The 13,523-nt window shown below is 39.5% G+C and overlaps 1 protein-coding gene across 3 annotated transcripts in view; it reads left to right on the top strand.

Moving 5' to 3' along the window:
* CWF19L2 (CWF19 like cell cycle control factor 2) overlaps positions 1-13,314 on the top strand; it is a 162,009-nt gene extending 148,695 nt beyond the window's left edge. For all 3 annotated transcript variants that reach the window (XM_073338733.1, XM_073338742.1, XM_073338749.1), the window contains 2 exons: positions 8,686-8,787; positions 12,236-13,314. In XM_073338733.1, coding sequence (XP_073194834.1) covers positions 8,686-8,787; positions 12,236-12,376 — 243 coding nt within the window. In that variant the 3' untranslated portion in view covers positions 12,377-13,314. The remainder of the gene's footprint in view (positions 1-8,685; positions 8,788-12,235) is intronic.
* The last annotated feature ends 209 nt before the right edge of the window (positions 13,315-13,523 follow it).

The following is a 13,523-nucleotide window of genomic DNA, read 5'->3' as shown; positions in this document are numbered from 1 at the left end:
AAGCTTTCTTCGGTAAAGAAACACTTGTTCAGATGCATGAAGAAGTGGTTTTTTACCCACGAAACCTTATGGCCAAATAAATCTGTTAGTCTTTAAGATGCCACCGAACTTCTTGTTGTTTTTGTGCATACAGACTAACATGGCTACCCCCTGATAATTGAGGATCTTTGTTTCTTGAGGCATCATACTGCAGGAAGGTTGCCACAGATTGTAGATTTTGTTTGCAGTGGTTGATTGTTTCCATCTTTCTGACTGTCATTCAGGCTCCTTATCTTGATTCTCTTCCTTTTTATTATATCTAAGCGACCCACCATGTATTATACATTAGTTAGATAGAACCACAGGTGTGTGTGATGTTTTAGACAACTGCAACTGACAGAGTTTACAATCTAAAACAGATCTTGCAACGGTAAGTTAATTCTTTACTTTATCCCATCTGTGTTTATTCAGCAGATATGTCTAACAGCATATTTATTTTGCTCAGCCTGATTTAAACACACTTTATCAACTATAGACCACGCGTAACATGTCTTTAAAGGGCAGTACACTGTATACGTAGGGTCAAATCCTGGTCCTATTGAAGTCAAGGGCAAAACACCCCTAAAGTTTATCAAGTCCGTTAGAGCCTAGTGTCTAGAAATTTTTTTTTAATAAACTGCGATTTTAGCTGTGATGATTTGCTTCTTCTGTCTCCCCATTACATTTTCCTTCTTGATGTCTTGTATAAGAGAATATACATGTTCAATTTGTCAGGAATAAATTTTAAGGTTTTTTTTGTTATCCTGATCATGCTCTTATCCCATTAGATTAAAGTTCTTATGTTTGATTGTGTCTATATTGTGCTAGATTATAGTTATATATCTTTCCTAGTAGTTAATGGTATACTATGAAGAATGGTAATGACAAAAATCAGCTTTATTTATTGAAAGAGTCTATTGTAATAAATTAATGCAGTCTCACTTTTGAGCAGGAGATTGTTAATGGATAGACAGAACCAAATGCAGTAGAACCAAAAACTGCTCAGCAGGTCACCTATTTCCAGCACCCAGACACCCAGTCCCTAATGGGATCCAAACCCCAAATAAATCCGTTTTACTCTGTATAAAGCTTATACAGGGTAAACTCATAAATTGTCCACCCTTTATAACACTGATAGAGAGATATGCACAGCTGTTTGCTCCCCTAGGTATTAATCACTTACACTGGGTGAATTAATAAATAAAAGTGATTTTATTAAGTATAAAAAGTAGGATTTAAATGGTTTCAAGTAATAACAGACAGAACAGTGTAAGTCACCAAACAAAATAAAGCAAAAACACGCAGGTCTAAGCCTAATACATTAAGAAACTGAATACAGGTAAATCTCACCCTGAGAGATGTTCCAATAAGCTTCTTTCACAGACTAGACTCCTTCCTAGTCTGAGCCCAATCCTTTCCCATGGTACAGTCCTTGTTAGTTCCAGCAGACATCTTAGGTGAAAAGCAGGGGCTTTCTCATGACTGGGACCCCCATTTGTTCTCTTCCACCCCCTTTTACAGCTATGGCACAAGGTGGGAATCTTTTGTCTCTCTGGATCCCCACCCTTCCTTCTAAGTGGAAAAGCACCAGGTTTAAGATGGATTCCACCGTTCTTCCTGAGCTGGCTTACACGAACACAGGAAGGCTTGCAAGTAAACAAAACCATTTACAACCAATTGTTCTAGTCAATGGGAGCCATCAAGATTCTAAACGATCATCAATGGCCCACACTTTGCATAATTACAATAGTACGTCAGAGTTATACTTTATATTTCTAGCTTCAGATACAAGAATGATACATACATACAAATAGGATGAACACACTCAGTAGATTATAAGCGTTGTAATGATACCTTACAAGAGACCTTTTGCATAAAGCATATTCCAGTTACATTATATTCACACTCATTAGCATATTTCCATAAAACATATGGAGTGCAATGTCACAATGGGGATTCCACGACCTCCTTTGGAAGCATTTCCAGAGATAAACTGCTTTTAGAGCCTAATATCTAACGTAAATTTCCCTTGCTGTAGTTTAAGCCTATTAGTTCTTGTCCTGACTTTAGTAGACATGGAGAACAACTGATCACCATCCTCTTTATAACTTCCCTTAACATATTTGAAGAGAGTTATTAGGTTCTCTCTGTCTTCTTTTCTCAAGACAATACATGCCTAGTTTTTTTAACCGTTTGTCATAGGTCAGTTTAAACCTTTTATCATTTTTGTTGCTCTCCTCTGGTCTCTCTCCAGTTTGTCCACATCTTTCCTAAAGTGTGGTGACCAGAATTGGACACACTACTCCGTCTGGTGCCTCATTAATGCTCAGTAAAGCAGGACAGCTTCCTCCTGTGCCTGACATACAACATTCTTGTTAACTCCAGAGTGATATTAACCTTTTTTGTAACTCATTCAATTTGTGATCCACTGTCACCAGCAGATCTTTTTCATCAGTACTACTGCCTACCCAGTTATTCCCCATTTTGTAGTTATGCATTTAATTTTTCCTTCTTAAGTGAAGTACTTTGCACATGTCTTTATTAAATATCTGTCTTGTTCAGTTTAGACCATTTCTCCATTTTGGCAAGGTTGTTTTGAATTTTAGTCCCATCCTCCAAAGTGTTTGCAAATCCTCCTAACTTGGTGTCATTCACAGATTTTATAAGCATACTCTCCACTCCATGATCCAAGTAATCAAAGTATTGCATAGTACTAGACCCAGGACAGACTGCTGTGGGACCTCACTAGATAAACCCTCTCCGTTTGACAGCGAACCATTGATAACTACTCTTTGAGTACGGTCTTTCAACCAATTGTGCACCCACTTTTTACTAATTTCATCTAGACCAAATTTCCCTAGTTTGCTTATGAGAATGTCATGTGGGACTGTGTCAAAAGCCGTACCAAAATCAAAATATATCACATCTGCTGCTGCTTCCATATCCACTAGGCCAGCAACCCTGTCAAAGAAGGAAATTAGGTTGGTTTGGCATGATTTGTTCTTGATAAATCTCTGCTGCCTATTCCTTATAACCCTGTTATCCTCTAGGTGCTTACAAATTTATTGTTTAATCAATTGTTTATATAACACAAGCCATATAATTTCACCTAGTAATTGCTGTGCCAAACCAGTGGCATTGGGAACAATTTTTATAGTGCGGGTGCTGAAAGCCATTGTACAAAACGGTAAACGCTGTATATGATGGACACCAAGCCAGAGGGTGCTACCTCACCCCCAGTGCGCCTAGTTCCAGCACCCCTGTGCCAAATCCATAATTTCTGGTTGTGCTAAAGTAGATCATTTGGCCCTGACTCAGGGCTGTGCCTTGGGACACAATCTAGCCCTTAGCTTGAAAGCTCTTTGAGTCAGGAACCTTGTAATTTTTTTTTTTTTTTTTTTTTTGGTAAAGCATCATTCATGCCAATGACACTATATGAATCATAACTTAATGTAATTTCACCTTCAATGTTCTGGTTTTCTTATCCTAGACACCAGAAAGTACAACCAGTATAGACTCCTGGAAGTCAACCACTAATTGCACTGAATTTTCCCAATTCAAGTAAATCCAAATAAATGTTTCCATTTCTAATTTCTCATAGCCTACAGTACTAATTCCCCTTATAGCTCTAGTTACAGGTTTTTTAGATCATTTCTTTTGGCAGCTATCAAAACCCAGGATTTTTAGAATTCTCTACTCCAACATCCCAAAATCAATGCCATAGCCGGTAGGTTCTAAAACTCTAGGTACAAGGACCTACTTTTCATTTTTGATATTGTAGTGCAGAGCATACTACTTTGTTCTGGTCAACAACTTTTTTTCTATTATGTATCACAGTAGGCCTTATGGTATCTCGTGGGAGTTACTATGCCTACATCTGCATGTCAAAAGAGCTATATTATTCCTAGAAACACTGATCTCCCTGATGGGGAAGGTCTCAAGAGGTCATTATAGTAGTTTGTTGTCTCCACCCACTGTTTTATGTTTTTAGCCATGGAAACACCCTCATATTTTATGTACTGATAACTTGTAATGAGGTATTGAGGGCTCATTAAAAAAAGTTATATATTTTCTTCTAAGTAAAGATTACAAGTTCCAAGAATATGGTGCAACAAAAGATGAACTGATGAATTTATGTAGGCACTCTACAAAATAAGTACAAGGACCCAAGATGTTCCTTGTTTCATTTTATATATATATATATATATATATATACACATATATATATATATACACACAACTTGCATGTGTGTGTGTATATATATAAGTTGTTGACCTTTTTTATATTTGCTTGTTGTTCAGCCTATAATAAGTGTTAGTGTGTGTGTGTGTATATATATATATATATACACATACATATATAATACTTATTATTATAGTGTGAATAACAAGCAAATATAAAAAAAGGTTCCTACCTACTCCCAAAGGGTTTTGCAATCTAAAGTCAGAGAGAAAACCCAGATCATTGTGGAGATGAGTGTGGCAGGACAAAGGCTTATAAAAGGATGAGGATATCAATTCTGGGAGTGAAGTTTTACTTGAAGAGCAGGAGATAAAAGTCCGATCTTCTATAAATGTGAACAAAGTACTTTTCAACACAGAACCTTCAGCTCCTGAATAGTTTTCATGGCGGTAGCTCTGTGGTGATCGGATGCTACTTAGTAGTTCTGGTACTGTTCCTGGTACAAACTCCATTCCATCCGTCATCCTGTTTCCACAGGATTTCTTCATTGTTGCTTCCATGTGCAGCGAGGGAATACTAGGGACTTGGTGCATCCTCTGTTGTTATTTAGCATTGTTTCCATTTCCTTAAGCCAAGAAGATGAGGAAATGTTACTAGAAAGCATACCTGTTTCAAGACCATCAGAACCAATATATCAAAGCTTTGTTTCATTTTCTAGATACAAACCTAAATTTCAAGGATAAGTGCTTCTAACATAACATAATTTGTTTTTCCTTTCCCCTTCATGGCATTTCTCCTCTTATATTATTCCTCTTTGATAACTACAGCACTAAATTAGTTATGGGAGTGCAGTGCCAGAACAATTTGTAAAGCAAATTTAAATTTAAGTTAAAAATAATTCAGGAAGAGTTTGTCAGCATACCGACACTGCAGGTTTAGTTGTGTATAGTCCTGATCCATTTAAGTACTGAAATATAAATACATGCTGTTGATTTGCATAGCAATAACGAGAGACAGCATAATGAGTTTACGGTTTTCAGTTTAGGGATCCTTCTTGTTATAGTGGACTATATTGAGCTCTGCTGCTGGTGGGTGCAGTTTCCACTGCAGTCAATGAGAGTTATGCCTGCTTACCCCATAGCTGAATTTGACCCAGTATGTGGAAGAGAATTAATGGAAAGGTCTTGGTCAGGATTAGGACAAGATATAGAAGTTCTCCCCTTCACTGTCTTCATAGACTTAAACAGGATCTACAGAAGGCTCCTAGACATAGACTAAAAGACCAACCTTACCCACATTAGTTATTGGTACTTTAAGAATCAACTGTCAACTTGATTTTTTTTTTAAAATTGACGTCCGTGCAGGACTGTGTACAGCATTCAAATAGTCAAGTTTCTAATAGCTCCCTTTAAATGATTTGTCTTAAACATTTTTTTAAAATGTCTTTAAAACAATCAGGTTTTTTCTGCTCTCTTGATCTTGTTTAGAAAGTTTTTTAGGCAGGCTTGAAAACAGGAACACCAAACACCCTCTTCCACTCTCATAGAATCATAGAATATCAGGGTTCGAAGGGACCTCAGGAGGTCATCTAGCCCAACCCCCTGGCTCAAAGCAGGACCAATCCCCAACTAAATCATCCCAGCCAGGGCTTTGTCAAGCCTGACCTTAAAAACTTCTAAGGAAGGAGATTCCACCACCTCCCTAGGTAATGCATTCCAGTGTTTCACCACCCTCCTAGTGAAAAAGTTTAACCTAAAGCTCCCCCATTGCAACTTGAGACCATTACTCCTTGTTCTGTCATCAGCTACCACTGAGAACAGTCTAGAGCCATCCTCTTTGGAACCCCCTTTCAGGTAGTTGAAATCAGCTATCAAATCCCCACTCATTCTTCTCTTCTGCAGACTAAACAATCCCAGTTCCCTCAGCCTCTCCTCATAAGTCATGTGTCCCAGTCCCCTAATCGTTTTTGTTGCCCTTCGTTGGACGTTTTCCAATTTTTCCACATCCTTCTTATAGTGTGGTGCCCAAAACTGGACACAGTGCTCCAGATGAGGCCTCACCAATGTCGAATAGAGGGGAACGATCACGTCCCTCGACGTGTCTCTCTCCTTTGTCTTTTTGTGCACACCTCTGTATGGGTGCTGCCTATTCAGTTTCCCTTTCAGCCTTATTTGCTGCTGGTAAACACCCTCCTGCAGGGCTAGAGAAAGTGTGTGCCAGTGAGGTCCCCCCAGATGAGAGTGAGGTCATTATTCTAGTGCATGAGGCAAGATGTGCTGATGACCTAAGCAAAACAGTGCAATTCACACACACTGCTGTTACATGAAAGAAGCTATGAAAAAGGGAGAAACATATTTTTTCCTTTAATCTCTTTCCACATGTTACAAATAACCTCTAAGTTTACTACAACAGCAGGTCAGAATTTAATTTACATGAGCAAATGTGATTTGTCAAGTCAACACTGGTTTTTAAAGCATTCCAGATTTTGTAGATAAGCAGATGACATAATCCCATGTGTCAGCTATTGAATAATTCATTTTTTTAATTCGCTATTATATTTTAACAAACATCTTAATCAAAATTTTTCTTTTCATTTTGGTTCCTAATAAAAGGATCTCTAGCTGTAATGGAAAATAACACAAATATTGAAATAGCCACATAGTTCAGGCTGCTAAAGAAAATTTAATGAAGATTGTAAGCAATGATAGTTGATATATGTAGTAGTATAGACCTGTATACTGTAAGGGACACTATATATTGAAGCCATATTAAACAAGTCACACACATCCCTCATAAATTACCTGATTCGCTAATTATCAAAGTTGTGTCCTTACACAAAAATAAACAAAGCCTACCAGGAGAGAGGAAGAACTTTATTTAGCCTTTTGGAACTGTTTTCAAGTAAGACAATGCCACCCCCTTTTTCCTCTTCCAAGGTCATTCTTTACTCAATAGTTTTAAACCTGACTTTAAATGCTTCCCTATAGATGATGATGTATGTTGCAAAATAAATTAATTTGCACCCTCTATGGGAATTCTTATCTTAAACAACCTGCGTTCTATATCATTTTATTTGAAAGCCATTTGTAAAACACCACCCATGATAGTTATGGACGTGGCCTGGAACAGAGGAAGTATTTGTGAGTTTGAGACACAATAACTCTTACCATCTGTCTGTGCAGGAACATGCTCAGCAATCAGAGATTAAATAGTGTGCTGCCATGAAGCCGCAATACTCCACTTGTAACACCATAGCAACTAATGAATCTTTCAAGGGCACCTCTCCCTCTTCTCCCAATGAAAATTCTTTTAGCGGTATCTCTTGGCTGGCTGGCCAATTCATTGCGAGCTCAGCAAACTATGAAAATCTCCCCTTCAACAGGCTAGTCCATAATTTCCATGACTTGTGTAGTGGGTCTGTTCCAGCACTGTATCCCTGCCTTTGTTTTTTTCTAAAAAATTTCTTTTTTCGGGGCATCAAAATGGCCACCGATAAAGGCGTCTGACTAAAATCTGGGGCATTTGTCTTTACTACGTCATACTCCTCATCCCTTGCAATAATTTAACGTGCAGTCCTGCTTCTTAAATTTCCCCATGCTTGACACAGCTATAGTCCAGAAGGTAAGGAAATCTCTGATGCTGATGGTTCTCTCTTAATACATATATCTCTCCAAGCCAGTCTCCTCTCCATGCCTTCAATCTCACCACATTTGATGTTATAACCTTCTTCTCTGCATTTCCTGCCATCTGGATTCAACTTTCCTGAATCACTCCATGTCGTCATCTCTCCATCTATTTTCAAACGTCTCTTCTTCCAGTTTCTGTATCCTGTTCTTTTCCCCTTCTTTTTTTTAACTCAGCAGCTGGATTATTTAACTGTGTAAAAACCTATTTTTGTGATGCAGCTTGTAGAAAGATGCAGTACAATATGGATAGGTCTACGCAGCGCTTTGGAGCGAGCCTCCCAGCCCGGCTTGTCAGAGTTGGGCCAGTGCGGCTTGTGCTAGCACTCTGAAAATAGTGATCTAGACAGTGCTTTGAAATTGTGGCTTGTACCGGAGCGTGGGCTGTGAAGCCCACCCACCTTCCAAGGTGTCACAGCCTGAGCCACAGCCCAATCTGCAACTGCAAAACGCTGTCTATAATAGCTATTTTTAGAGTGCGAGCAGGAGCCCACGACCCCGAGTCAGGCAACCTGGGCTGGAGGCTCGCCCCAGAATGCTGCGTAGATATACCCTATACGGCCCCGATCCTGCAAATACATACGGGCATATTTAACTTCACTTACATTGTTAGTCCCATTGACTTGCCTAAGTCTTCGCAGGATCAGGGCCTAAATTTCTTCTGTGTTAGTACTGACTGCCAATTTTAAAAACAACTTTCACTTTTAATAAATTGTGGGGCGGCTTAATTAAAAACAGCAGTTATTTTGTAAATACAGTCTATTAAAATATCTAAAATGCATGTTTTTCGTATGTATTTAGATTCCTAGAGGCTTGCCCTACTTCTCTGTGGACTTCGGCCTTCAAGGAGGCTTTGCTCATGTAATCGAAGATCAGCACAAGTTCCCTCATTATTTTGGAAAGGTATTGACATGTACAAGTTCAAAGCACCAGTCATGTATTGAATTTTTTGTATTAATAATTAAATCAGACATCACCAACACTGAGTTATTTTAACATACTTTATCACAGTTTAGTAGATGGTAGTAGATTTTCTATGCAATGCATTGGGATTTAAGTCACATATGTGAGAACCAAAGGCTAATTGAGGAGGATCTTGTCAGGCTTTTGGGCTGACTGACTGATACCCACCTTCATCCTCAAAGGTTCTGGATCCACATTGCTAACTGAAAGAAGTGTGATTCAGTATCAGTTTTATAAATGTTATTAAAACTATTAAAAATAAAAGCAAGAGTGCATATCACCAAAGCTAACCTACTGTTCATAATGAAGGGTATGGTTATGTCACGGAGGTCATGGAATCCGTGACTTCCAGAGACCTCTGTGACATTTTCTGCTTCAGACTTGGGGCTGGAGCTGTCAGCCAGTGGGGGCCCTGCAGCTGCCAGCCTCAGAGCTCTGAGCCCCTGAGGGCAGTTGGGGGCCCTGCAGTTCCCAGATGCCTGCCCGGAGCTCCAAGCCGCCAGAGCTCTGAGCCATAGCAGGGACCCCCGCAGGTCCGAGCCGCCACAGGCAGCCCCTAGACCGCCCAGCTGTTTGGGACGTCAGGTGGCCCCTGGAGCGCCCAGCCACCGTGGGTGGAAGGCAACCCCCGAAGGTTTGAGTAATGGCAGGTGTGCCCCTGAAGTTCCAAACTGGAGCAGGGGGCCCCAGCAACTCCCAGCCACCTGTCCTGGAGCTCCCAGCTGCTGTGAGCGGCAGCAGCGGTGGGTGCTGGACCCCCCACTCCTCATTTTGTCAGGGTTATTTTTAGTAAAAGTCATGGACAGGTCATGGTCCTCTGTGAATTTTTGTTTACTGCCCGTGATCTGTCTATGAAATTACTATGGCAAAAATTACCATCACAAAATCTTAGCCTTATTCATAATACTAAACTAAACCAAGACTAACACAGTGCAACTATCAAATCAAGGTCAAATCAACAAGTTAGTCTCAATATTGAAGTGGATTCAAATAATCAGATTACTTCATTTATCAGATTAATACAACAAATAATCCTTATAAATTCGAAGGAGGTGGCTGTCCATTTGGTTGTAACTCCACCAAAAGAATTTCACCCAAGTCAGTTGAATCTATAAGTGGGACCTGGTTGATATTTTGATACTGACACTAAATTATCTCATGTTAAAACAACAACCTACAAACCAATTACAAAGCTTCCTGATTAGATTTCAATTCTTGCGTGGTGGCTACTGGTTTACTCTCCAAACTCCCTACAAAAATATTTTGTTAGTCTGTATTATAATACTTAGATAAGCGGAAATTAGATAGTTTAGCACCCAAATTTACATGACCATTAAAGTTTTTTAGAACTAAGATACTTAAGATAATGGGGGTTCACAAAGTCTTCAGCTCTCTGAGCCTTCTAGATTCTCATGGAGTAGGAGATGAAACTGCAGTCAAGGGCCAGATGGTGATCTTGCTGGCACAGCACTTCTCTCTAGCATGCCTTCAGGCCTGGAGATTGGCCAAAGGCTGGCGTAGCCCGTCGGTTGATTTCTTGATTTCCTCTCCTTGAGGTGATCCACGTCAGAATTTCTAGAATGTGAATCTTCCCTCAGGTGGCTCGGTGACCCGAAAGGCGAGCTTCGCTCACTCTATCTTGCAGAGAGTCTCCCTCCAAGCCCTTTGAGCAAATTAAATGTGAGGCTACCCTGGAGACATGCAACTGGGAGCGGAGGGATAGCTCAGTGGTTTGAGCATTGGCCTGCTAAACCCAGGGTTGTGAGTTCAATCCTGGAGGGGGCCATTTAGGGATCTTGGGCAAAAATTGGGGATTGGTCCTGCTTTGAGCAGGGGGTTGGACTAGATGACCTCCTGAGGTGCCTTCCAATCCTGATATTCTATGAACTTGGTCCCATCAGATTTGAGTTAGACCTTCCTCAGCTAGTCTCACTTTTGGGAAAAGTCGCACTTAAGCCAGCAATTACAAAATATTCAGTTTTTGCATACCACAGAGACTGTCAAAATATCAAGAATACAGAACACAAAACCATTTTTGAGGAGGTTGACATGGCTTTGTCCAGGTGAAAGGTCTTGAGATGACATTGTGTTACAGAAGAGTCTATCCAAAATCCTATCAAACTAACTAATTGAGAAGACCTAGCAACAACAAGCCACTCAGCATTCATCCATCAGCAAAACTAATTCACGACCAGATGTCGTCATTCTTCTCACAAACAAGACAATTTAGTAATCTTTATATTTGGGAGCTAGGCCATAAGTCAAACAGCTTGTCTTTTGAAAGTTTTATCTTGATAGAGAAAAATTTCTTTAAGAACCTTTCAAGATGAAATTCATTTAAGAAATAAAAAGAATTCAAGTTTGTATAACATCTGTACTCCCATATATGCTATTTCTGTCTCACATAACTGATAATATTACTAGGAGTTATGTGGTTAAATCCCTGCATGTGTATGCTGAGAATTTATTGCATAAACTACGAATTGCAATAAAAGCTTAAATTTTTTATTAAGCCACAGTAATAATTTCTTGGAAGAATCAGTAATGAAAAACCAAACAATAAGTGGACTTGGGGAATAATTTAATCTTTTTTCAAATATTGCTATGAACAGAGTCGGGGAGCCTGTGAATTTCTGGGCTTTTGTCTACTTAAATCACAAACTTACTAATACACCCATATAGCCCTAGAGTGGTATGATCCTTGCAGAGTGCATTTCAATGCTGTATCTGAGAAGTTGTTGGCTGAGTCACTCACCTGACAAGCTGAATTTTTTCCATTTTGCAGTCTAGTTTTGGAGAGTTTAAGGGTTTCAGAATTTAATTTCTTAAAATGTTCTATTTAGCTACATTCAGCCTTTCTATTCTTTCATCCTTGACTATGTAGTGTTGTTGTAGCCATGTCAGTCCCAGCAGGGGCAGACTTAAGGAAAATGGTGCCCTGAGCAAACTTGTATTTTGGCGCACTGGCCCCCGTTGCCTTCCTAGGCTCCCCTCCCCTCTGTCCCTCCTTCCTCCCTGGACTTCCCATCCAGGCTCCCCTTCCCATTGCCCCCAGGCCTCACTGCTTCCCCAGGCTCCCCACCCATTGCCTCCAGGCTCTGCTGACCCTCCCTGTCCCCCATTGCCCTGAGCTCCCTTCCATGGCCTCGCACCCCAGGCCCATGCCACTCCTTGCCTCTTGACCATGACACCCACCCGTAAGGCTGGCCCTTGGTCCCAGGATATTAGAGAGAGAAGGTGGGTGAGTGACATATGAGGAAAATAGTGACAGAAGATATTACCATAACCTGAAACATACATATTCTTAAATGTGGTTGCAAAATAGCCTTAAGTGCAGTCATACAACCATTCAGCCTTTTTCTTTATTTTCTCTTTTATACTTGCAAAGGAAATCATTGGTGGCATGCTGGACTTGGAACCAAGACTATGGAAAAAAGGAATTAGAGAGAACTTTGATGATCAGAGGAAGAAAGTGTTGCAGTTTGCACAGTGGTGGAAACCATATGATATCACCAAAACTAAAGAATGAGTCCTTTACCCAACTGGATGAATCCAAAAGAGATATTGAGAGTGACAGTAATCAAGGACAGCATATACTATAAATTATTTTTTAAAGGATATTTCATATTTTAAGTAAAACACTGGTGTTTTATATGTTGCTAGTACACATTCTAAAAACTAGAAATACTGTTAAACTCCAGACTGTCCATATGCTCATCTTTTTTTCACACCACATATTTGACAGATGAATCAAACTAAACTGTAAGCCAATGGATCAGAAATATACAGAATTGTTTTTGTAAACTAAGCCAATAAAAAGGTAGACATCTGCAGAGCTAGTTAAATTCAGCAAAATGCAATTCGGCTTTTGTATTTTTCTGACCTCTGAATTGGAGTTACTTATCTTCTATTTAGCACAAAGTCAATATTAATTATTTGAATGACTATATTTTCTGACAGTGATTTAATCGTAAGGACATTTTGAATAATACACTGTTAAATTAGGAATATTTCTTGGAATTTTTTGTTTCTGTTTTTAGTCCCTCTGCTCTTTCAGATGAAGATCATTACATATATTGGACACCAATGCACTCTGCAGGTGAAATTCACCACTGGCCAGAGGGCCTGTAATAAGGCTTTAAGTCCTACTTAAGCCTTTAAAGCAGGATTTATGTGATTGAAAGGCCCTGTGCTCAGAATGGAACAGTATTTGTGAACTGTGTTAAAATATGGTTCAAGCAGGCTTCCCACTGAACTGTTTTCTTATATAGTTCAGCTTACTATTGTGACCCAGTCAGGTTATGGAATGGATCGCTGAGATTCAAAGGACCGAAGAAAGTATTAGTATTTCATTAAGTAAACTTTTGATGGGTTAAACAGTCACAGTCAATTAGTGTATTCCTTTAACATTCATTTTCTTTTTGTACAATATGAGTCATACAGAATAAAGTAAGCATGACCCAGTTACGCAAATCTGGTGTGTCAATTATTTTGTACAGTAACCTTGCAAATCTGCCTCATTGTATTGCTGCTGGGAAGATCATTTTATAAATAAACCGCCATCTTTGTTTTAATTACTAACATATCGTTTTATGATGTTTCTTTGACAATGTTACAATTTACCGCTTGGACATGAAGGGCCATATCCTTGGCTTATGGAAATTGGTGTAGCCCCA

This window comes from Lepidochelys kempii, chromosome 1 (genome assembly GCF_965140265.1).
Source record: "Lepidochelys kempii isolate rLepKem1 chromosome 1, rLepKem1.hap2, whole genome shotgun sequence".
In the NCBI taxonomy this organism is placed as follows: Eukaryota; Metazoa; Chordata; order Testudines; family Cheloniidae; genus Lepidochelys; species Lepidochelys kempii.
This window is presented reverse-complemented; position numbering and strand designations above follow the sequence as displayed.